At 36.0% G+C, this 24394-nt stretch overlaps 1 protein-coding gene across 2 annotated transcripts in view; it reads left to right on the top strand.

Moving 5' to 3' along the window:
* Positions 1–562: 562 nt before the first annotated feature.
* LOC136032942 (F-box only protein 31-like) overlaps positions 563–24394 on the top strand; it is a 60900-nt gene continuing 37068 nt past the window's right edge. Inside the window, exons 1-2 of one of the 2 annotated variants that reach the window (XM_065713410.1) lie at positions 563–770; positions 19898–19963. In XM_065713410.1, the coding sequence (XP_065569482.1) occupies positions 578–770; positions 19898–19963 (259 nt within the window). In that variant the 5' untranslated portion in view covers positions 563–577. Of the gene's footprint in view, positions 771–13651; positions 14012–19897; positions 19964–24394 lie in introns of those variants that run through there. The other variant, XM_065713411.1, reaches the window with a different exon arrangement.

Genomic DNA, 24394 nt, shown 5'->3' with positions numbered 1-24394 from the left:
CCCAAAGACCCAAGGAAAGACATTTGAGCCACGTAATATTGCTAAACCCAAATATAGCCTACAATGTTTTAAAGAAGTTGGAAAACTTTGTCCTAATTTGAAAAAAAAATCTTATTTTTGGCCTTAAATCCCATTTAAATCCTTAGAATCGTTTTTTAATCTGGGCCTAGGCTAGAATCAAACAAAAGCTGAATAAAACCAACATTTTTGAAATCATAGCCTAGTTTGTCAGAAATTAAGAAATATGACCATTTTTTATGCCTTGGAAATAGAGAAGGAGAAGAGAAAGGAGGTTGAACTCACCTTCCCAAAGCATAATTTAGACTCTGAATGCATTCCTGAAAGTGTCATTCTCGTAACTGATATACTTTCCAAGATAGAAAAAGCACCTCATTCAGAATTCTACCGAAATAAAATAAAAAAAGACGAGCTTTAAATTTAGTAATGCTAGAATAACCGCATGTATTTGAGTCAATTGTATGTAATTATCTTGAAAATTGCCTTAAATTGCATGTCTAGCAAGATAAGGTGCTGATGAGACTCCTGTGGAACATCTCGCTGGTGGTGTGATGTGACTATGGTCTGGCATCCCTTGTTAGTCTGCCCTCTGCATTGGCCTCCTTTCTTGAATGCATTTATGGTTTGGGACTGGATGATGGCTTCGGAGAGGCTTTCCAGTAAGGGACAGCGCGTAAAAATTGTCGGTGCTCACGTCGATGGCAAGAGGGCACTTGCAGCTTATTTGTGTGACCTCCCGTCGTGTTTGAAAGGTATGAGCAGGATATTTGACTTCAGAGGTCGTTTTCTAATAGTTTGCGAGTAGCCATTGCGTCTCCTCTCTTCCTTTGATAGACTAGGGTGGGAAGTTTGAGGGATGCAAGGTATTCCTCATATGGGTTGACTTGCAAAGATGGTTTGAGCTTTGTTCCTCACCTTTGGACACTCTCTAGTGCTTTGATATTCATTTAATAATGGGGAGACGTTAGGGCCATTCAAAATTCTAGGTTTGGACGTACAATAGCCTTACGCAGCTTCTTGAATACAAACGGCTTTCTGATTGTAAACCTTCATTTTGTTAGCCCCAGGGCTTGCTTTGCTTTAGCAACTTGAGCTTGTGTGTGGTTGTGGAACTTGAGTTCGTTATCGAGAACAATCCCTAGGTCTTCCTCCTCACTTAAAGCCTCAAGTAGGTCATCTTTAGTATAATTAGGTCGTCTAGGATTGTTGTGTTCAAGATGCCGGACTTTGCATTTTGACACGTTGAACCGCAAACCCCACTCAGATGACCATCTAGATAGTTGATTTAAATCTTCTTGCATCGTTGAGAGATGGGGCTAATTTGGCCACGTCCTAAGAGCTTGCAATCTTCGCAGCACTTAGTGTCAATGGGTTTTCAAGTGTGTTGTACAGTCGTTAATATATATGCTGAACAGCGTTGGTCCCAGGATTGGGCTCTGTGGGACTCCACTAATGACATGAATTTCATCAGAATAAACAGTTTTACCGGTGAAATCATAAACTACTACCCTCTGAGTTCTTCCAGAAGAAAAGCTTCATTCCAGGGAACTATATCCTCATGCACTCTCAATACTTCAATTTTCAAGAGAAGAGATTGATGCAGTACTTTATCAAAGGCTTTTGCTTGATCAAGCGACATGACATCCACCGGAAGGCCATCATCTAAGAGTCTGGTGAAAAAGTCACATGACTAAATGAGGCTTGTATCGATTGAGCGACCTTTATCCAACAGAAGTAAGACTTATAGGGTGATAATTTCAGGCTTGGTCCTTTCTCTCTTTCTTAAAGGTGGGGTTGATGTTGGCCTGCTTCTTGTCACTTGGGAGCACTTTGGAAGTGAGTGACATCCCAAATATCACTGCTATTCGCTAAGCAATTTGTTCTGCTGCTTCTTTTAGTAGTCTGGGTAATAGGTTATCTGGCCCAGCAGCTGTATTTGCATCCGGTCTCTTAAGCCTATTCAGAACATTTTCGATACTTATAATTATCATGTACATTGGTTCTCTGATTGGTTGCTCTGGTAAAGTGGGTTGAAAATTTGGTATATGCTGAGCGGAGAAATTTGTATCAAAGCTAGATTTGAGCAAATCCACTTTTTCTTTATCCCCTCAGGTCTTTGTGTCATCCTGTTTCATGAGGTTCAGGATATCATGTTTAGAGGGATTAGCTACTGAGATATGGCGCCAGAACCCCTTTGCATTCTGCTTTGCGTCAGCTGCAATTGCCTCCTCATGGCTTTCTATACTCTTCCGAGTCAAATTTCCTAGCTTGTTTTTGCATTTGTTGAACGTGCCATACTGCTTATCACACTTGAACTTTACGTATTTGGTCCAGGCTCTTTTATTCTTTCTTCTAGCCCTTATCACTTCTTGGGATAGGAAGGAGCGAGTTTTTGGCGGGGGCGGCCAGTATACCTGGGGATATTTATTTTCTGCAGCTAAAAGTACTGTCTAAAATGCCTCCCAGCTTTATTTTATGTTGTCACTGTCAACAAAACTCTCCCATGTTATCTTTGACAGGTCTTGCTGTATTGATTCGTACTCTATAAAGGACTACTTCACTTTATTTTCCTTCTTGAAGTTCACCTGTATCCCAGTCAAGGTACAAATTTGTCCACTGCTTCCGATGTCAGGGTGATAAGAAGTAGAAATGATTCATTCAGGGTAATTTTTTACAACAAAGTCTAGTAATGAGGGTTGTTGCTGGTGCCTGAATCTTATTCGTTGGTCAGTAATTTATGTCAATAGGTTGTCAGTGAGGGATTTAGTAGTGACACAGGAGGGGCTACTTTCGGGGGAGGGGGAATCCCATACCTTCAACCCACTTATCATCAGATATATAAAAACCTCCAAACAAAAAGATTGTTGAATGCTCACAGGTGTTCATCTTAGATAAGAGATCAGATACAACTAGGTGTGAAATATATTGATCAGGGGCAGACGATCTACGGTGAACAATGCGTACTATAAATGATTCAGATCCAACGTGGAGTTTTGAACAAACATACTCAACCCAAATATTATCAGAATAAATGAAAGAGTAACTCACAGTTTCAGCTCTCAGTCCAGTTCTGCAATATATTGCTGTTACTTTCAGACACACAGGCTTATACAAATTGCTACACGAACTGAATCCAGGGACTTGGATATGAGATTCTTCCAATTTTGTCGCTGAATTTTACAGCATTTTCACAAACATAAATAACGTCTATATCAAGATCAAAACACACAGCTTTCAGTTCATTCAGTTTCGGAGCAAGAGTATTAGAATTTGTCAAAAAAATAAGAATAAACACGGACTTTCCTAGAGTTTATTTTTATTACTGTTTATTATTTTAGCAGTAATTCCACTAGTACAAGAAAGACTGATTTCACTTTTACTGCCAGTCTCACTGCAAGTGTTGTAAAGCTAACTCTTACAACCCAAACAGGCTGTTTTGGAAACTTCGTCCATTAAGACCAATGACTCGGTGCTGGTATAGCTTCAGTTCGTGTTACTGCAAATGACCTTTTGCTCTCTATTTACATTACTTACATCAGGTAGTACCACATCTGTCTTGGGACTAGGGGTCCCAAGGTTGGCTTTTTTTTTGCCACAATGACCCAGTTTCTATTTCCTAGATTTTGCTTACTGGCAGCAGCTCTTCTTTTAATCTCTTTAACCATTTTTGTCTTTTCTGACGGTCTTCTCGAGATATATCTACGTAAAACGCAATAGTGCCTATTTTGTTCGGAAAAGTTTCAAGATTTCTTCTTTCTGTTTACCCGAATTGACAGAGAATAATAAGGGACCAGGCTTTGCAGCATTTGAAGATACTAGAGCACTATGGTTTTGCCTTCCTGGCAGGTGCCAAATGTTCGAAATGACACCCACATCTATTTTGAGCCCAATTTTAATGAGCTTATTTATAAATTTGGCATCGTATTTTTGAGGTGGTACACCATAAGCAATGAGCTTGAGATGTCTGTTAAACCTGCTTTATTTCTCCTGACTATTTTGTGAACTATGGCTTCTAGTTTATCAGCAACCACGGAGTTTACAATGTCTTTGAGTTATGACGCAGAAACTTTTGTTTTTACATTATCTTCCAGATCGTTGATTTTGGCTTTGACAGAGCACTCATATTCTGTTTGAATGAGTCAAACATGCCCGCATTTTGGTCATATGCTTTTGTAATGCGGTTTTTACAATGTCTGAAACGATTTGTTATCTACCGTTGGTTTTGCACAAAGGGCAGACCCAAGCACTTCCAAGTTTTTGGTTCATTTTGTTAAATATGTCGTATTCTGTATCAGACATCAAGATACACTCAGCGCAAAGCCAGGAATTATATTCGTCACATTTTATGTTATTTGACCTTTCATCCAAAAACACCATTCCGATGCTCACTTATCAAAGCCTTGGTTGGTTGTTGAAGTTTTTGACCACTTCATTGTACCATTCCCTGTTTTTTGGCGGCATTACATGGCAATACTTTGCTCACAAGTAAGTAACTTAATATTCCTTATTTTGGCAAAGATTTTATCAACAAACGTTCAGTTCTATAGCAGCTCACGCCACCGATAAGCCCAAATAATTATTGCTTTGAAAATTTTTGAGGTTAACAGAAACTGTGGGAACTGCAATGCTCAAATCACCTATTACCAGCAGTTTAAGGATTAAAGCCCAGCTAGTACCAATACAGCCTCTTGATCTTTTTATATTGTTTATAAAGAGTTTATAAATTTGGAAGAAAAAGAAGTATTTGAATTTGTTAAACACAAACCCGCCTTTATTTTTCTTCTGTTTCTTCTGTATGGTTAGGAGCATCGTGTCAACTTTACATTTATTAAATCCCTTAAAGGCTGGTGGCAAATCCACAGTCTCAATACCGGAATCCCTGGAGGTTTTCCCATTTTTTTACTTCTTTCCAAATCACAAGGAGCGTGTTCGAAAGCGTATTTCACGGAGAATGCAGCATCCGGATAGAGGGTTTTACATTCAAAACAGTCGTCACATACTGGCAGTCCCCGTCATATGCATGAATATGCTCAAGATGCTATTGCGTATGTTCATCTCTATGGTTGTCCAGATTTATTTATTACATTTACATGTAATCAATCTTGAGACGAGATCCGGCAGCTTTCACTTCAACGACAATCGGCGGCTCATAGACATGACATTACGGCCCGTGTCTTCCGGCAAAAGTTGAAGTCACTGATAAATTACATAGTAAAACTTAAAGTGTTTGGGTCAGTGCGATGCTGGATGTTCTCAGTGGAATGGCAAAAACGAGGATTGCCACACGCACATATTTTAATCTGGCTACATGATAAAATTACTTCAAATGAAATTGACGATGTGATTTCCGCTGAAATTGCTAATGAAAATGTCGATAAGGGCTTATATGATATTGTTGTAAAAAATATGATATATGGACCTTGCGGTGCGCTGAATGAAAAATCACCATGCATGGCCAAAGGAAGGTGCACAAAGCAATATCCTCGACCTTTACTACCCAACACAAGTATTGACAATGATGGTTACCCACCATATAGAAGAAGATCTACTGAAGATGGCGGTAAAACAGCAATAATAAAGAAGCATAACGGTACCGCCATCGAAGTAGATAATCAGTGGGTTGTTCCATATTCACCTTTATTGTCAAAAAGATTTAATGCACGCATAAACGTTGAATACTGTAACTCCGTAAAGGCAATCAAATACATATGTAAATACGTCAACAAAGGCAGTGACATGGCAGTTTTTGGCTTGCAGTCCGACATCAGAGATATCGATGAAATCGTACAATATCAAGCTGGAAGATACATTAGCAGTAATGAAGCTGTTTGGCAAATTCTTTCATTTCCGATACATGAACGAAGTCCAGCTGTTGTTCACTTAGCGGTAAATTTACAAAATGGACAAAGTGTTTATTTTTCGGAATCCAACGTGCGACAAAGAGCCCTGAATCTACCGGATACAACGTTAACTGTTTTCTTTTCGTTAGTTCAAAATGATTCTTTTGCAAAAAACTGCTGCATACTGAAGTGCTTTCTTATTACACGTGGAATGCTAAAGTATTTGAACGTCGAAAACAGGGTAAGTCAGTCGACGGCTAACCTACCATTTTCAAAGATACCACGATAGGAAGACTCTACACCATTCACTCCAATCAACATAAATGCTTCTTTCTCCGCCTGCTTTTGGTGAATGTTCTTTGAGTATTTGAGAACTGTAAACGGTATTATACATGACACTTACCGTAGTGCATACCAAGCTCTGAATTTATTGAAGAATGACCAACACTGGGATAACTGCATCAATGACGCGTGCGAAACGTCGACTCCAAGCCAAATTCGTGCATTGTTTGGAATCATACTAACAACTTGCTCTCCTTCAGCTCCTACAGAGTTATGAGAAAAATATAAATCGAAAATGGCCGAGGATATACTCCATCGAAAACGGCTAGAGACGTTAGATATGACTTTTGATTTTACATCAGAAATTTATAACTACACTTTAGTTATTATTGAAGATTTGTGCGTATGTATGGTAATCAAACCTCTTCAGGGTTTGGGAGTTCCTTCACCTAATCGTAACGCTGCTGTTTCAACATGTGTAGAATTGGATCGTGAACAAAGCTACAACACGAGTGATCTATTGTCGTATGTACAAAATAACATTTCTAAGTTAAAAACTGAGCAAAAGGACATTTATGATAAGATAATGCATTGTGTCGATAACAACGTTGGAGAAATCTTCTTTTTGGATGCGCCAGGAGGTACTGGTAAAACATTTGTGATAAAATTGATTCGGGCATCAATTCGATCAAAAAATGACATAGCGTTGACAATTGTGTCGTCCGGAATAGCCGCAACGTTGCTGCCTGGTGGGAGAACTGCTCATTCTGCTTTGAAATTGCCTCTGAATTTTCTTTTTACAGAAACTCCCACGTGCAATATTTCCAAATCATCTGGAATGGGTAAAGTATTGCTGCAATGCAGACTTATTATTTGCGACGAATGCACAATGACGCACAAAAAATAGCTCGAGGCTCTGGATCAATCATTGAGAGATTTACGAGGGAATTCGAAACCCTTTGGCAGCACATTAATATTGCTTGCGGGAGATTTCAGGCAAACATTACTTATAATACCTATATCAACCCCTGCAGACGAAATGAATGCTTGCCTGAAAAATTCGAATTTATGGTCACACTTAAAGACATTAAAATTAACTACAAATGTGCGGGTCCGATTGCAAAACGATGACTCTGGTCAAACATTTTCAGATCAATTGCTGGCAATTGGAAGTGGAAAGCTCCCAGTAGACTCAATTTCAGGACATATACAACTGCCTGCTGAATTCTGTAATTTAGTGACGTCCAAAAATGAATTGGTTGAAAGGTATTTCCGAATATTCTAACCAATTATAAAAATCATAAATGGCTAAAAGAACGAGCGATTCTGGCAGCCAAGAATAAAGACGTCCACGAAATCAACAATATTGTTTTCGACCAAGATTCGAGACCAGGCAGTCCTTTACAAGTCAGTCGACACAGTACTGGGACCAAATGAGGCGGTTAATTATCCATCTGAATTTTTAAATTCTCTGGATCTCCCAGGGTTTCCACCACACGTGCTACAACTAAAAAAAAATGTGTACCAATAAGATTGCTACGAAATATCAACCCACCAATGCTTTGCAATGGCACGCGACTTGCCGTAAAAAACAACAATTGAAAACGTAATAGAGGCAACAATCTTGACAGGACCTTTTGAGGGTGAGGCTGTTCTTATTCCTCGCACTCCTATGATTTCAACGGATCTGCCTTTTCAATTTAAAAGATTGCAATTCCCAACTCGATTAGCATTTGCAATCACCATCAACAAAGCTCAAGGGCAATCATAAGAACAATGCGGTATAGATCTTAATACAGATTGTTTTTCCCATGGACAATTGTAAGTTGGATGTTCGAGGGTCGGTAAACCTAACAATCTATTTATTTGCACTGACAATGGGACAGAGAAGAATGGTGTATATTCGCAAGTTTTACGTAGTTCATTTGTATTGTATATGTATATATATCTATCTATCTATATAAAAATAAGTTGTATGTATGCATGTTTGTTTGTTTGTAAAAAGAACTTTTGCATATGACGTCATTATAAGTATATAAAGCTTTGTATATGCACAGACAATGGAACAACCAAGAATGGTGTATATTCACAAGTTTTACGTAGTTAAAACCATATATATATATATCTATCTATATTCACAGGTGGGACACAGGGACACAACTACAATGGCGCGTAACTAATATGGCGTGTAACGACTTACGCGCGCGGGGGGGCTTGGGGGGTGGACGCGAAGCGCCCCCACCAACTAGGTGTTAGGGTGGATCGAAGTGCCACCCAACAGCTAGTTACAATAATATAAACAACAACAAAAAACACTAACGGAGATATAGAGTGACATGAAAGACTGGATAAGTGACATCATGTTAGAATGAAGCTAAACTGAAGAGAAAATGAACAAAAGTAAAAAAGAACATGTCCTGACAATCATCAGCCTTGGATAAAATGTTTTGCTCTACTTTTGTAGTAAATGCATTTCTATGCATATATCACTGAATTCCTTAATCCAGATCTATCCATTGACAAGGCAGAATCGTGGTATTACTTTGACTTTTCTTATAGAAGAGCCTAAACTTCCTAAAGAAAAATAATACACAGATTTTTATTTTCAACAATTTTAGACCAACTTACCTTTGATTTTTTAAGTTAAAAACAGTGTACGCCAAACTTAAAAAATTTTATATATAAGATGGATAAAATAGTATCTCAGCTATGTAATAATAGGAGTTTTTGTTTTTGTTACCCAGAATACATAAACCTTAAATATAATGCTATTTAAGCCACATCTGTCCTGTGATTTATTTAGAATTGAATTTTTGTTTTTTAATGCCAAGGCACTAAGGCTTTTAGAACAGTAAATATTATAGCTATTGTTATGGAATACTGTTATGATATTTTATGGAAAGGATTATCTTCAGAACTTGGAATCCTCACTGTTGTTTATTTAGTTTTAATACCACAGTCTAGTGTTTAAGCTCTACCGCTGAACTAAACTAAGAAATATTTGAATCTGAACATACCATTCTGAGAAATTCACTTTAACTAAAAAAAAAGCAGAATTGCTTGCTTCAGAGAAAACATGCACCTTAAATTTTCCAAAATTTTGGCCTTCTCTGGTCACAGTGACAAGAATAAATAAGCCATTTGTTGGTTATGGTTAGCAACAAGTTCAATAGCTTGATTCTTCATCATACCAGCATAAGATTTTTAAAACCTGAAAGTAATCAATAAGAGTATATTATAGCACCATAATTAAACAGTTAAATATAGCAGCTGATTTCTATGACACAAAGCTTTTGAGTTATACTGAAAAGCTAACAAGTAAACAGTTTTTTAAATTTAACGTATAAAGTTTCTAACAAAAATGTTTAGTGAAAGCAGATATGAATTAGTATGCTAATATAAGCTCAAGAAGTACATTATAATGTTTGGAGAAAAACTCTGGATACTAAGCGAAAATATGCAAAGCTTACCTTTTATCAAAAATAATTTCTTCTGGCTCTGTTGTTTGTCTTCTAAGCCTTTTAAGGCTTCAACGTCCAAGTCTCTTGTCTAAAATCCCAAAGAAGGTGTAATGAAATGCTTTGAATGAAAGACTTTGAATCACCATGAATGTGTACCATTGATAGATTTTCTGTAAATACTGGTGGACATGAATGCCCCAGTATCACTTAATCTACCTTATATGCCATCCACTAACAAACAGAGCATTTTGTCGTCGCTCTGTTGCTCGAATATTGGGTAGGCTCCATTAGGCCGCAGGGGCAGGGAATATGACTGAAGTTTTGTTACGAGTAAGGACAAGTCAGCACGAACCATCATGAGCTTGCTTCATCGAAAGAATTCCATCATGGTTAGCGAGTAAGTCAAGCTTATCTTTGCATAAAATAGAGTCGCTTCGATCAGACGTCCGATTTTTAAGAACCAGAGGAAAAGGGTTTGACACTATTCGCATTAGGAATATTTGGATCTGGTAAATGCTGCATATGGATATGAGACACTAGTCAGGAGCATCAATTGGTCAAGGCACTTCCCAACTGTATATTCTCTTGTGCCACCAGTGTAACTTCTGGCGGTGTTGCTAGAGTGTAATAGCGCAATCAAAGTGGTCTCAAGGTTTATACAGGCTCTTCCCGGACTGATATTACAACCAGTGTGGGTATGACAAGTATACTAGCTGCGGGGGGGGGAGGTAAAATGCACTATTTGGCCCGAGGTGCCACAGCCTATGTCACTATTAATAACTCTATAAATATCTTTTTGAAGGGGGGACGGTTCCTCCGATGGATACCACAAGGACGATAATTTTCAATACTCTTTTCCTAGTTCCACCAGGGCTCGGGGACCAATAATCTAATACAGTTGTAGAAACAATTCTCTGTAATTTACTATATCTCCACACTTTATTTATTATCACTTCTAAACTTGAAATTGAACACTACAAAATATATTAGCGTTAAGAACCCACAGATAAAGAAGCTGGAATTACAGAAACTTCGTCAGACTATTTAATAATAAATGTTGGTATCAGTAATAATTTCTGCACACGACCGAGTAAGTCTCGCAATGATATTCAGAAATAGAACTTGAGTTAGCATTTGTTCCTTGTCATTGTGGCATCACCTCATAGGGGAGTCAATTTTTGTAAAGCAGTTTCTTCACCTCAACAAAATGCTCAAATTCAAAAAAATTAGCCGTTTTTTTTTACAATCCTGTTGTAGTCTCCGCTGTCTATGTTGTGCTGAGTAAAATTCAGAACTTGATGGTAGAAAAGACCAGCCCAATGTTGATCATCTGTCTTTATATATAATTAAAAATCAAAATGATCTAAAGGCGGGCACAATGACAATAAACCTATAAAGCAGGGGAAGCGTCACTGCTCACTCACTCAAACCCATCAGTTAAAGGGAGGTCCCTCCCAGCGGGTGAACCAGATCTTGTGGTGGAAAAAATGCCCCTCTTCTTCCTAAAAGTAAGAAAGTATTTCAAATAAAGATACATGATGATGCTAAGCATCAACTAATGAGTCTTACTTTGCATTCACAGCAACAATCCATATGCTGTAATCACTCATAAGTTCTTAGAAAATTATATACCAAGTTTCAGTTGCAAGTTTAAAAGTATTTCACTTGTAATATATTCAAAACATCAGGCTTAAGTTTATTTGGTTATTTCTACTTTCCCCTCAACATTTCCTCAGATGTTCATTTCAATATCCTTAGCCTTGGCAATATCCTCTACAAAAGCAATAGTTTTAGTGGCAGCTGTTGTAGCATTAGTAGAAAGAAAATACTGCCTTGATGGTAATTTAGTCATCTCCCCTTTCATTTTCTGATAGTTCCGAATTAGTATACTCAGTCATTCCTGAGTTACGCGCTTTTGACAACTTGTATGTACATATTATGTTTTGATTTAGTTCAATACTCCCCTCAAAATTCTCTGACAGGTTCACCTGAATGCCCTTTGTTGTTTTGGAAAGTAAAAGTCAAACATGCCGACGTTTCCCAATAACATACAGAATATGTAAACAATTGACGAATTGCATAACTTGCAACCCTTATCCTGAGGTCTGTAGGGGGGGTTGACATCCCTAAGGACATAATTGTTGGATCTTTCAACTATGCTTACCAAAATATGTGTCTCAAAATTTTAATTGGAAGTGTTTTGGGAAATGATTGGAGAAAGGGGTATTGGTTGCCCTCCAATTACAATTGGCTCTTAAAAGGCCACTAGATCTTTCAATTTCAATATAAGCCTTATACGCCCCTGGTGTGTAGCCTCCAACCCTTGCCCCCAGGCTTTTGGGTGTTGTTTCAGTGCTGGAGGTATTGTTATGTGATCTTTTGACAATTTTGAACAAAATGGTCAATTTCCAATAAAATTGAGAACCCTCCAAAGTTTATAAAATCAACTCTTTCAAAAAACCTTTTATGCCCTGAAAGATAATTTACAACCCTTGCACCAGATTCAGAGGCTTGTTTCAATCCTGGAGGCATGGTTATATAGTCTTTGGCTGTTTTTAAACAAAATGGCTAAATTAAAATTTCGATCAAATGTATTTGGGGAAAAAAAGAGGGGAGAGGCTAATTGCCTTCCGATCCCTTTTGAATCTCAAAGGCACTACAACTTTCAATTTCCAGTTGAATGAGCCCCTTTTAAAGCTTATACAACCACATTTTCCATAAAACCTATGTTTTAATAATAAGAAAGTAGTATTACTTATAGCCCTCGCCTTGAGGCCTCTGAGGGGTTGACATACTCAAAAATATAATTATTGGGACTCTTCAACAATGCTTAAAAAAATGGCTATCTCAAAACTTTGATACAATGTAGCTGGGGAAATTAAAGGGGTCTAGTTGCATTCCAATCAGTTTTGACTCTTAAAAAGTGCCCTAGAATTTTCAATTTCCGATCGAATGAGTTGCTCCCGAAGTTTCTGTGGCAACTTCTTCTATACAAAGTGTCTTGGGGAATAAAAGAATGAATTAAATTAGCAATGGATTGGGCCAACAATACTCTTTACTTAGGCTTCACTGGCACTGATTTGCTTAAGAGTTAAAGGTAAATTTTTATAGCAAATTGTGGGCCAAGCTATGATTGCGCAAGCTTTGCCTGGGAACACTTAATGTTACTTTCTGTAGCTTAAACCTTACCACTTTCATGCAAAAACTATTTCAGCATGGGGTAATGACATAATTTTGACTTTATTGCACCTCATTTATCGAAATAAAATTCTCACTGCGTCATTAGACGCATAAGCTGGAAAATTTCGAAAAATAGCTTTTTTGTGTCTTCATTAAAAAACAGTAAAACTGTTGCGTTCCTTCATTACCGGGAATTAGCGTCCCTGGAAACTCTTAAATTATTAACAGGGGACCCACCTAGTATATCTACTTGACTGGGTTACAGACAACCGTTGAGCCCAACCACGTCCATTATATTACTTAGTCGTGTCATTATACAAATCAGCCCTTAAAGCAAAGCATGAAGGAAAGGTTAGGGGTTAGTGAAAACGTGTAACTATGCTTGACAAAATACTATGGCGCTATAAATTAAATAATTTGAAACATTAAATAAGTTCTTCTTTCAAGAAATTTTTCTTAGTAATTTAATCTCTAGTATGTTTCGCCATCTACCAAACGTCCCACCCGGGTGATTGTCTCTTCCCAGGACCATATTTAAAGCTTTGACAATTCTAATTCCAAGTGTTTTTACCCCTCCTTTTCTGCCAGATTTTTGGAGAAATCCCTGAGAATCCAGTGATAATGGATTACACAGCTGATGAGAACGCAGAAAAGGAGCTGATTACGCAGCTGATGATCCAAAGGTAATAAAAGAGAAAGGTGGTACTGAACCCCCAGCAACCATTCTTGGGAGACATCTGACAATTTATAGGCAGCCATAGAATTTATGTATTGTTTTAAAATAGCTTTTCTGTGAATAGGCAGCGCAGCGGCGTAGTACATCCGGCACTTCGACGATAAATAATTTTTTTTTAAATACCACTTCAGTGATTATTTATTGCGCTCCCTGGCATTGAGCATGTGTGCTTCTAGACCCCGGCCTAGTGGTAAATCCTGACCTGTCCCCCTAGGTCTGGCCCTGTTTTGAGTGTAATTCAATAATTGCAATTGGCCATTGAGTGTTAAAATTCATGCAATTTATTTGACAGGAGTAATCGTGTATAAATTAAAAAAAGGCAGAGAGTCTGAAAAACAAAAGCATGAAGCTTATGGAATTACCGGAAGAGGTTCTAATTTTGATAATTAGGCATCTCAGGAGCAGAGATATTCTCGCATTTTCTTTGACATGCAAAACTGTATACGAACTTTGTGTTTCATTAAATGGTCTGTGGAGCAAATCAATTAGGAAAGGTAAAATATAACTTACTTTTTTTATGGGCCTTTAGGTTTAATCACCTCTTGGACAAAAAGTCACTTTGTGCTAATTAGTTTTTAATGTTTTCAACGCATTTACAACCAAAAACAAGGTTAATTACTGCTTTCCAATCCCAATAAAGTGGTGTATCCAGGATTTTCTTAAGGGGGGTGCATAATAGTTTGCTTTGATAAATTTGCTAACAGAGAAATACCCACAATTTAAAGGGAACCTCAACGATTATGTGTTGTAGGTAGGTAGTAGAAATAGTCATACATTTAATCTAAAATCTGGTGAGGGTAAAGTTCTAATAAATCTGTTGGAATTGAAATGGTATAAAAATATTAATACCCAAAATAATAAGTTATAAAAATCACCCTGCCATAAAAGATAAGAATTTGTTCACCATCTATAAAAAATATGATATTTGATGTTTTCTGCATATTTTTCGCCTTTGCACTTCTGACCACCATAAGTAAGTGATTTTAGCTTTTTATTGTACAGACAAAAATGGTCTTGAACCATGTTTTGGGGTCATACACTCTTTTTGACAATTTGTATAGGCAAAAACACTTAGTATGTTGCTTAATTTTGTTGCATTGCTTAGTAACTATGATTGTAATGAAGAAAAGGAAATGAGGATAAAGCTAAGCTAAAACTTGTATATTTTTAAAAGATATATTAAACATTAAATACTAAATGTTTTAGGGGTGTAACAAGAAAAACAGAACAAAGAGATAGAAATGCACTGAAGACATTTAAAACAAGGGTTTTTTAGTATAGGCAGTAAAACATTAACTAATCACTGTTTCTTTTTAAAAAAATAATGTTTTAATTAACATTGTCAACATTGACAAAATCTCAAAAATTTACTAATCAAGATTTTACAATTCATAACAATGCAGTGTATCTTACTGCTTTTTAAAGTTTGATATATTTCACCTAAATTACAGACTTCACAATTTTATAAGAAAAAGTGTATTGCTCTATTTTTTGACACCAGCCATATCTGTTTATTACAGGGTGGATATTTGGTAAATGTTTATAATTGGCAGTCCTGTCAGTTTAGAGCTCTTTGTTTGTATTTCCTCTTCTATTCATCATAAATATTTGAATAAAAACCAAAATTGTCTGAAAAATATAAACTCCAAGAAAGATGCATGTAGGTATGTGCTTCAAACTAAGTATATGAGTTGAGACACTATGTGTTTGTTATCTTTGTATTTCACAGGAATAGATTTATGAATTAAACTCTCAGAGTTTTAAGCTGTGGAAATTTCTAATTAAGTTTTTTTAACCTTGTGATTTTTAGATATTCAATTCAAATGTTTAAATCTCAATATGTCTGTTGAACACAAAAATAAAAGTTGAAATTTGACTCAAATTTAGCATTGAGCAAGAGAATTGTTCTGTAAAAATTTTGATTCACAAACAACTAATCATGGGAGTATGATTAGATGGCATGTATCAAAATAAGTAGAAAAATCCTCAGCAGTATATGTAACAGTTACAATTTTCTGGATAAATATATACATCCCTTAATACAAAAACAACTATATTTTGTGACTGGTTGGTATTTAGATGGTGAGAAATTCTGAAGTAATACTGTAGTTGTATTCTGTTTCTGTGGTTAACTGAAGTTGTGCAAATTTCCTTTTTTATCAATGTTTATTAGTAAATGTTTAGAAAAAAATTGATGCCATTCCACTGATTCAAACTGAGAATTCAGAGACCCATCTATACCTGCTATATAAAAAAATGTCAACACATGTGCCTTCTTTATAAACAACTTTTTGAAAATTTATTCTTCTTAAATGATTACTCCCACCTTTAATGGAGTAATCATTCAAAGGTTGTCATTTAACTCATTCTTAGTTTTAAGTAGATACTTATACAAATCTCTATTAAATTTCTAAAGAGGTCAGCCTTTATTTTAATGTTTTAGGATGAACAGAGGGGGTGATATGTCAAATAATGCAGAGCTTTAATGAGATGAAAATAGGCAGTGAAGTGGCCACTATTTCAAGCTCAAATTAATAATTTTTGCACTTCTCATACATTTACTTTCTATTATACCAATCCCCTAAAAAACAATAATGTTGTTTGACAGTAAAAAGCAGTAAATATTTTGCTTTTCAGCCCTGTTGTGACAGCAAAATCCTGAAATATGATTTTGAAAGCCTAAAGAAGTTAGAATTTTAAATTTCCCCTCTTTATTATTACAAAAGGTTGCCTTCGAGTTGGCTTTTGTGGTAATGCAGACAGATTCCCTTGATAGACCTAAATTTATTTAAAGACTCTTTGGTGTTATCTGTCATTGGTAAAATCTTACAGAGACTGCATAAAGTAACTAAAACCTTGTGTCAAACTTGTTTGCAAAAAGAAACAGTCTTAATAGTTAAAAGCTTATTAAAACTCAACAATTGAAAACCAATTACAAAAAAAACTTTCATTTCTACCCAAACCAGAGCAAGCAGTCCAAACTACAAATCCACCACCACATCAGGGGGGGGGTGCCCCCTGCACTTCCCCTGGATCTGCCACTGTCATAAAATAGATCATTTTCATTAAACTAGGCTGAGAGGATTTTTATTATGTGGAAATGTTTGCCACAATATGCAGTGACACAATACAGAGGCTCATAGAAATGAGATTTAAAAATTTTGAACAATTAAATTAAGAGAGTGGTACCAATGCACAATTAGGGCTATTGAGTAGGAAACACTATAAAGCTCTGAAAACAACTTTAAAATCTTAAAATTCCTGTGCTACTTATATCTTTCCTAAAAGGACTTCAATTTACTCTACCCCCAATGCCCCTAATATTCAAATATATAACCTAAATTATATATGTATATTCCTATATTCCTTATTTCCATGTATATTCCTATTTCTCCATTTTATTGATAGCCTATCTGGAAACTGGTTTTGGGAAATTATTTATAATGGATAGGCTACTGAACACTCAATGAAAAAAAAGTCAAGGGGACATGTGGTAAGTCTTTAATAGCAAATTTTTCTTCATGCAGCAGTGAAGAAAAGTTACTATTTAGCAAACACACTACTTGGTCAAATTCAAAACATTACACAAACATAAAATTAAGTACTGGTGCCCAACTCTTACTAAAATCATCAGCAATAAGTTGCTGCAGGTGACAGTAGTATGGTGTAAACAAGCCTCCAGGTGGGAAAAGGTGAGTGTCATATACACTCAGCTTTTGTCAGCCAGCTTTACCACTAATGTAAAGAGTACCTATCTCCCCTCGTTTTTCTGGCCCTCAAATCCAGCACAGGATTCTCAGTCTCAGTGTTGGACCAATCAATGTTCTAGCAGCCCTATGTATTGTGCTGTATAGTTGAATGTGACTTGAAAATGATATCTCAGCAAATCAAAAAGTTCACCCTTTAAATTGTCATTGTTGACACCTTATAAAGAAAGTTTATAACCCTCTCCTTCAACAACAAGGAAATATCACTTTTTGCATTGGCAGCACTGATATATCCTCTTTTTTTCTTTTATGATATCAATGCTCTAGAACATCATAAAGAGCTGTTTAAGGGCTCATTTAAAAGCTATCTTATATCTTTTTTAAATTAGACTTCATAAAGCTGTTATAAAGTGCCATATGGTGCCCTATAAGCACAATCTAGGTGACACTTTTAGAATGGAAAGGCTGGGATTGACACATGAACATCATAGAGAGCTAATTATGGGCTCATTTATAGACTAGTTTTTGTATTTAATTACTTTTTATTTATAAATTTGGCTTAATAAGGCAATCACATAGTATCATATGACACCTAAAAAGTGCAGTTTGGGTTGTTTTTTCACTTTTTTTTAATGAAAATAACAAAATAGGTTGTTCAATGAAAAAAACTCAGCAAACCAATTTCCTATGAAAAATACTTCCACCCTGTAGAAATTCTCCTCAATAGAAAATACTATCCTGTAAATTTTGCCCAGATTGAAAAAAATGACTATATTTTTAATGTAAAAGTATTTGAAAAATAAGTTTAGAATTATTAGCTTTCCCTTTGGGTATTGTTTGATAAGGAATATCCATAAATCTGAATAGCTCTTGGCATCATTGCAGCAGAAACCTTACATTAATCAAAAACTGACAGGGATGTTATCAGAAGGCAAATATTGACACATAAAGATGAAAAATTGCCTTCTTGTTTTTTTTTTTTTTTTGTTTAAGAAAAACCAAATCTATAAAAAATACAGAAAAGTTTTTTTCTTGTATAAGCTAGGGTATGGGTATATACATTTTGAATGGAGGGGGGGGGTACACTGAATATTATTGATATGTCTAAAATTCCCTTCACCAAGCAAAGCTTGGTTTCCTAGCACTGTATGCTAAAATGGATAACAGTAGAAAAAGAGTGTATGTTGGTGCTGCTTATATGTGGATGCAAATTTTCCAAATTGTGGGGAAAATATACATATATTGATTGAATTCACTTTATCCTACTAGCAGCAGACATTTTGTATGGTATGCTGATTCAGCAATAATGTCTTTAAGTACTGGCATTGCATGAAATGTGATTAATTTCAGTAAGCATCCTTAGTACATTTATTCCAGTTCTTCTTTGGAGCAGGTTAAAAGAAATATTTAGAAACGCATAAGTAGCAAGACATCAGCATCTTATTATACAAAGAGTGAGTTTTACATTTGTGGGTGAGTATTTGAATCCACCCTTGCCCCCTCCTCTTAAGGGTGCCCATGTATACCACATAAATCAGCTGGTGAAAATGGCCAGCCAATCCAAAAAACTTATTTACCCCCCCCCCCCCAAAAAAAAAAAACACTTATATATATTGGCTTGTGACACCTCAGCTAAGTCCACGCAAAGTAATTAGTCATGCAGGTTAATCCTGCCTATTATTTCTGTGTACTTCATATTCATAAATACTTCATATTGTGTACTTCATTTCATATTTTCAAGTTATTCTCTTTAACCTTTATATTACTCTGCTATGATAATTCAACCTGGGAGCAGAATTTTCTGGAGGGGGAATATTCTTGGGGAATACGCTTAGCATATAGAAATTAGTATTACTCTTTGTATGTAAATTTTGCTCTTAACTGAAAATACAGGCAAAATTTTGCTATTCTTCATAAATGTCATGTCATGCTGGTTTCTGAACTTCCTTGCCTTAGAATACCACTGCTTTAATTGCAGTGCCTTCTGCATACCTTATTGTGCAACTGCATTAGACTACCTTGTGGTCATAATTTTAAGAACCATGTCAATAACATATTATACATATACAGAGTGAGAAGTGGGACAGTTAAGTTTTATTTTATTAATTTAATTTACTACAGACGAAATGGGAAAACAATTTGTTGAAATCAAGATTACATAGAAATAAGACATGACACAGTATTTATAACGTTTTAATCTGATTTTGTCCAAAACTGTATTGCCAATGATGCATGTATGGCAAATGATGAATTTTGCTATAGAGGGAGGACATGCAAAAAGCCTAAATAACCAAGTCAAGATACAAATTATATAAGGACCTTTACATATGCTAGTGCATTATAGATAACAGAGAACACGAATAGGAAAAGAGGCAGTTAAACTATTAAGACTGACCCAACAAAACATTGCAAGAAAGTTTGGGTTCAGAAATATGCCCTTTCCCTCACTAGTCTCACTTAGGATTTTTTTTTAGGTAAAACTTGCGGCAGTGATGTCAATTGCTTAGTGGTATGCTGCTAAGCATGACAATTAGATAATTATTATTTATATGATTAGGAATACAGACAATTGTGATCCAGAGACATCATTACTTCGTAAGACAATAAACAGTCAATGCCTTAAAATTTTCTTTTTCCAAGCATTTTATTTCTTTTTAATCCTTGTATTTGCAGATTTTGACATTGAAATTAGAGAAGATGATCAAGTTTTAACAGAAGCTCGACTCTTTTATGTTAAGGGTAAGTGTTGTGTTCAGCTAAATTAGTAATGATTAACAGATAACCAGTAAGTGAAAAACTGAGGAAATTCTTGGTCAATTTTAATCATTTAGATAATTTACAATAATTTTTAATGGATAATATGAGAGTATATGAAGAGGCAAAAGGAGGCATTAGTCTGACCCTTGGGGTGGATGCATAAGAGGGTTTTTCCTGGGCTGGGTGTCTAAAGCACTAAATAAATGTTTTGGGTCACACATTTTTGAGATTGGTATGGGGTCTTCAGACTAATCTAAGAGATATTCTTCTACAGGTGTGCAGCATATAAAGCATTTATGTATCTTATTGTCTTAAACTTAGCGGATTACAGTAATTGATCAACTTGGCTTACTTTGGAACTGCACAAAGCCATAATTTCAGGAAATCTTGATCCAAATGTGAAAGTAGTGTGTAACTTGTAAAGAATAAGGGCAACTTATGAGAATGGAAACTTGCGCTAGGTTTTAAAATGAAATCATAAAAGCCATCTTGTGTTTAATGCTTCTAGGGATTTTTTTTTAACTCAGTAATTTTTTTGTCTGAAACTGAGATCAGACAGTTACTAGTGTGCTAATTTTGCCGATTTACTTATTACAGTAATCTTGCCTTATTATTATTAAATAAAAAAAAACAAGTTTTTTTTAACTGAAAGTAAGGAGCGACATTAAAACTTAAAACGCACAGAAATTACTTCGTATATGAAAGAGGCTGCTTCCTCACCAGCGCCCCGTTCTTTACGCTAAAGTTTGACTCTTTCTCTCAATTCTCCTTTTTAAAACAGTAAAAAACTTTAGCGTAAAGAGCGGGGCGTTGATGAGGAAGCAGCCTCTTTCATATACGAAGCAATTTCTGCGCGTTTTAAGTTTTAATGTCGCTCCTTACTTTCAGTTAAAAAAACTTGTTTTTTTTATTTTATTTCTGAACGTTTTTGAATCAATGCATGTTTTGATTTTGGCTCTCCGCAGAGGAATAATCAAAACGAAATTTGCATATTTTTTTGGCTAAATGGCTTTCTCATAATTTTGATCGAATGATTTTGAGAAAAAAAGAGCGGGGGACGAAGCCTAGTTGCCCTCCGATTTTTTGTTTAATTAAAAAGGCAACTAGAACTTTTAATTTTTTACGAATCTTTGTATTGGTAAAAGATTTACGTAACTTATAAATTAGCTTTAAATTAGCTTACGTAAAGAACTTTTGTATTCTCATGTTTTTATTACATATATGAGGGGATTCGCCCCATCGTCAGTACATCGATCTTTATACTAAAGCTTAAATTTTATCCCAATTCATTAAGAATGACCCCTGAATCACAAAAGCCGTAGAATAAATAGTTGAAATTACTAAAAATACTTTAGCGTAAAGAGCGAGGTATTAGAAGGAGGTGAGCCCCTCATATGGGTAATAATTTCTGTTTGTTTTAAGTTTTATTGCTGTTCCTTACTTCCAGCTGAAAAAGCTTTTTCACATTTATTTTTTAATTGTTTTTTTTAATAATGCTAGTAAATCCTGCTCTCCCTTCATGGAAATTTTCTTCTCCCATGACAAATTCTCGATGAAAAGTTCCCCCAGCATATCCCCCTCTTCTCAACCCCTCCCCCAACCAAAAAAATCCTCCTGAAAACGCCTGTATACTTCCCAATAACCATTACTATATGTAAGCACAGGTCAAAGTTTGTAACTTGTTGCCCCTCCCACGGGGACTTTGGGGGAGTGAGTCGTCCCCAAAGACATAGTTATAAGGCTTTTCGACTACGCTGAATAAAATGGCTATCTCAGAATTTTGATCCGTTGACTTTGGGAAAATAATTAGCGTGGGAGGGGGCCTAGGTGCCCTCCAATTTTTTTGGTCACTTAAAAAGGGCACAAGAACTTTTCATTTCCGTTAGAATGAGCCCTCTTGCAACATTCTAGGACAACTGGTTCGATACGATCACCCCTGGGGAAAAAAAACAAAAAAACACTCATCCGTGATCTGCCTTCTGGCAAAAAATATAAAATTCCACATTTTTATAGATAGGAGCTTGAAACTTCTACAGTAGGGTTCTCTGATACGCTGAATCTGATGGTGTGATTTTCGTTAAGATTCTATGTCTTTTAGGGAGTGTTTCCCCATATTTTCTAAAATAACGCAAATTTTCTCAGGCTCGTAACTTTGGTGGGTAAGACTAAACTTGATGAAACTTATATATTTAAAACCAGCATTAAAATGCAATTCTTTTGATGTAGCTATTGGTATTAAAATTCTACTTTTTAGAGTTTTGGTTACTATTGAGCCGGGTCGCTCCTTACTACAGTTCGTTACCATGAACTGTTTGACAAAAAAGTTAAATGGTTCTGGTGATTTTTTGTCCTGGTAAATCCTAAAATGTTCAGACTTGTGAGTTTTAACGTAAGGGGCATGTCACCTTGCATGTTGAGTTTTTGAAGTCTTGGCAATCATTATTGAAGATGTGCCTCAAAGGACTATAACTTTTTTTAAAGTTAAATGGCTCCCAGTTATATTTTTTTTTATTTTTAGAAAATGGAGAAAGCTAAAGCATACATTAAGTTTAAATAATTAGACCTAAATGAGTAAGATGAAATTCTAGGGATCAATTGACAAGATTTGCTCTTTACTTAATGTTTAGTACCATCAACAATTCTAAAACGGCTGCCGAAAATTCTGTTCCTATCTAACTGTGAGAGAGTTACTCATTTTCAGTGGCTTTTTTAAAGGGGGAAAAGAGAAGGTTCTTTCCCCGGGTGCTGAAATTTTACGGGCACTAAAATGCGAATAAATAATCTAATGATTATTATTAGTTTGTAATTTTCGAAGTTTCCCACCAAGTTTCATCCCGATCTCTCCACTCTAAGCGTTTTCCAAGATTTCTGGTTTCCCCCTCCAATTCCCCCCAATATCACCGGATCCGGTCGGGATTCAGAATAAGAGCTTTGAGACACGAGGTCCTTCTAAATATAAAATTTCATTTAGATCCGATCAACCGTTCATAACTTAAATATACCTCATTTTTCTAATTTTTCCGATTAACTGAATTACCCCCCATCCCTAAGTCCCCCAAAGAGAGCGGATCCGGTTCGGTTATGTCAATCACGGGGACTTGTGCTTATTTTTTCCACCACGTTTCATCCTGATCTCTCTAATCTAAGTGTTTTCCAAGATTTCCGGTCTCCCCCTTCAACTTCCCCCCGTTTCACCAGATCAGGTCGAGATTTAAAGTAAGAGCTCTGAAACACGAGATCCTTCTAAAAATTTCATTAACATCTCATCACTCGTTCGTAAGTTAAAAATACCTTATTTTGTCTAATTTTTCCAAATTAAACATCCGATTTTGTCAATCATTTATCTTGGATTTGCGCTTATTCTTCCCACCAAGTTTCATCCCGATCTCTCCACTCTAAGCATTTGCCAAGATTTCTGTTCCCCCTCCAACTCCCGCCAGTGTCATCGGATCCTGTCGGGATTTAAAATAAGAGCTCCAAGTTACGAGGTCCTTCTAAATGTCAAATTTCATTAAGATCTGATCACCCGTTCGCAGGCTCAAAATACCTCTTTTTTTAATTTTTCAGAATTACCCCCCCCCCCCCCGCCCAACTCCCCCAAAGAGAGCGGATCAGTTCCGGTTGTGTCAGTCACTTATCTAGGACTTGTGCTTTTTATTCTCACCAAGTTTCATCCTTATGTCTCCACTCTAAGCGTTTTCCTAGGTTTCTGTTTTCCCCCTCCAACTCCCTCCAATATCACCGGAAGGGTCGGAACTTAGAATAAGAGCTCTGAAACAAGATATCCTTCGAAATATTGAATTTATTAAGACCTGATCACCCGTTCGTAAGTTAAAAATACCTCATTTTTTCCAATTTTTGCAAATTTACCGTCCCTCAAATCCCCCAGGGTGGTTTAATCAGGGAAACGACTATTTCTAATATAATCTGGTCTGGTCCCTGATATGCCTGCCAACTTTCATCGTCCTAGCCTATCTGGAAGTGCCTGAACTAGCAAAATGTGGACCGACAGACATACAGACAGACCGAGAGAAATTGCAATCGCTGTATGTCACTTGGTAAATACCAAGTGCCATAAAAACAGAATGCAATAATTAAATTATAATGATAATAAAAATAATTGACAATAGTTAAATATTCTGAATAATATTATTGAAAAATAATTAAATATAAACTATAAGTTAATTAATAATTAAAAAAATTAAACTATAAATTATTAGTTAATTAATTAATCAAAAATAGTTTTGTTAATAAATGAAAGTTTTGTTAAAAATTGCCCTGAATATTTTGTGGGAGACAGGGATGGGAGGATGCTAATCAAGATTTTGCACCGGGAACAAGAAGGGCAGAACCGTCATTGCTCATTTTCTACTCAAACTGGTACATTTTTTCTCTTATTGTATGAATGCTTTA

Source organism: Artemia franciscana, chromosome 11 (assembly GCF_032884065.1).
Source record: "Artemia franciscana chromosome 11, ASM3288406v1, whole genome shotgun sequence".
In the NCBI taxonomy this organism is placed as follows: domain Eukaryota; kingdom Metazoa; phylum Arthropoda; class Branchiopoda; order Anostraca; family Artemiidae; genus Artemia; species Artemia franciscana.
This window is presented reverse-complemented; position numbering and strand designations above follow the sequence as displayed.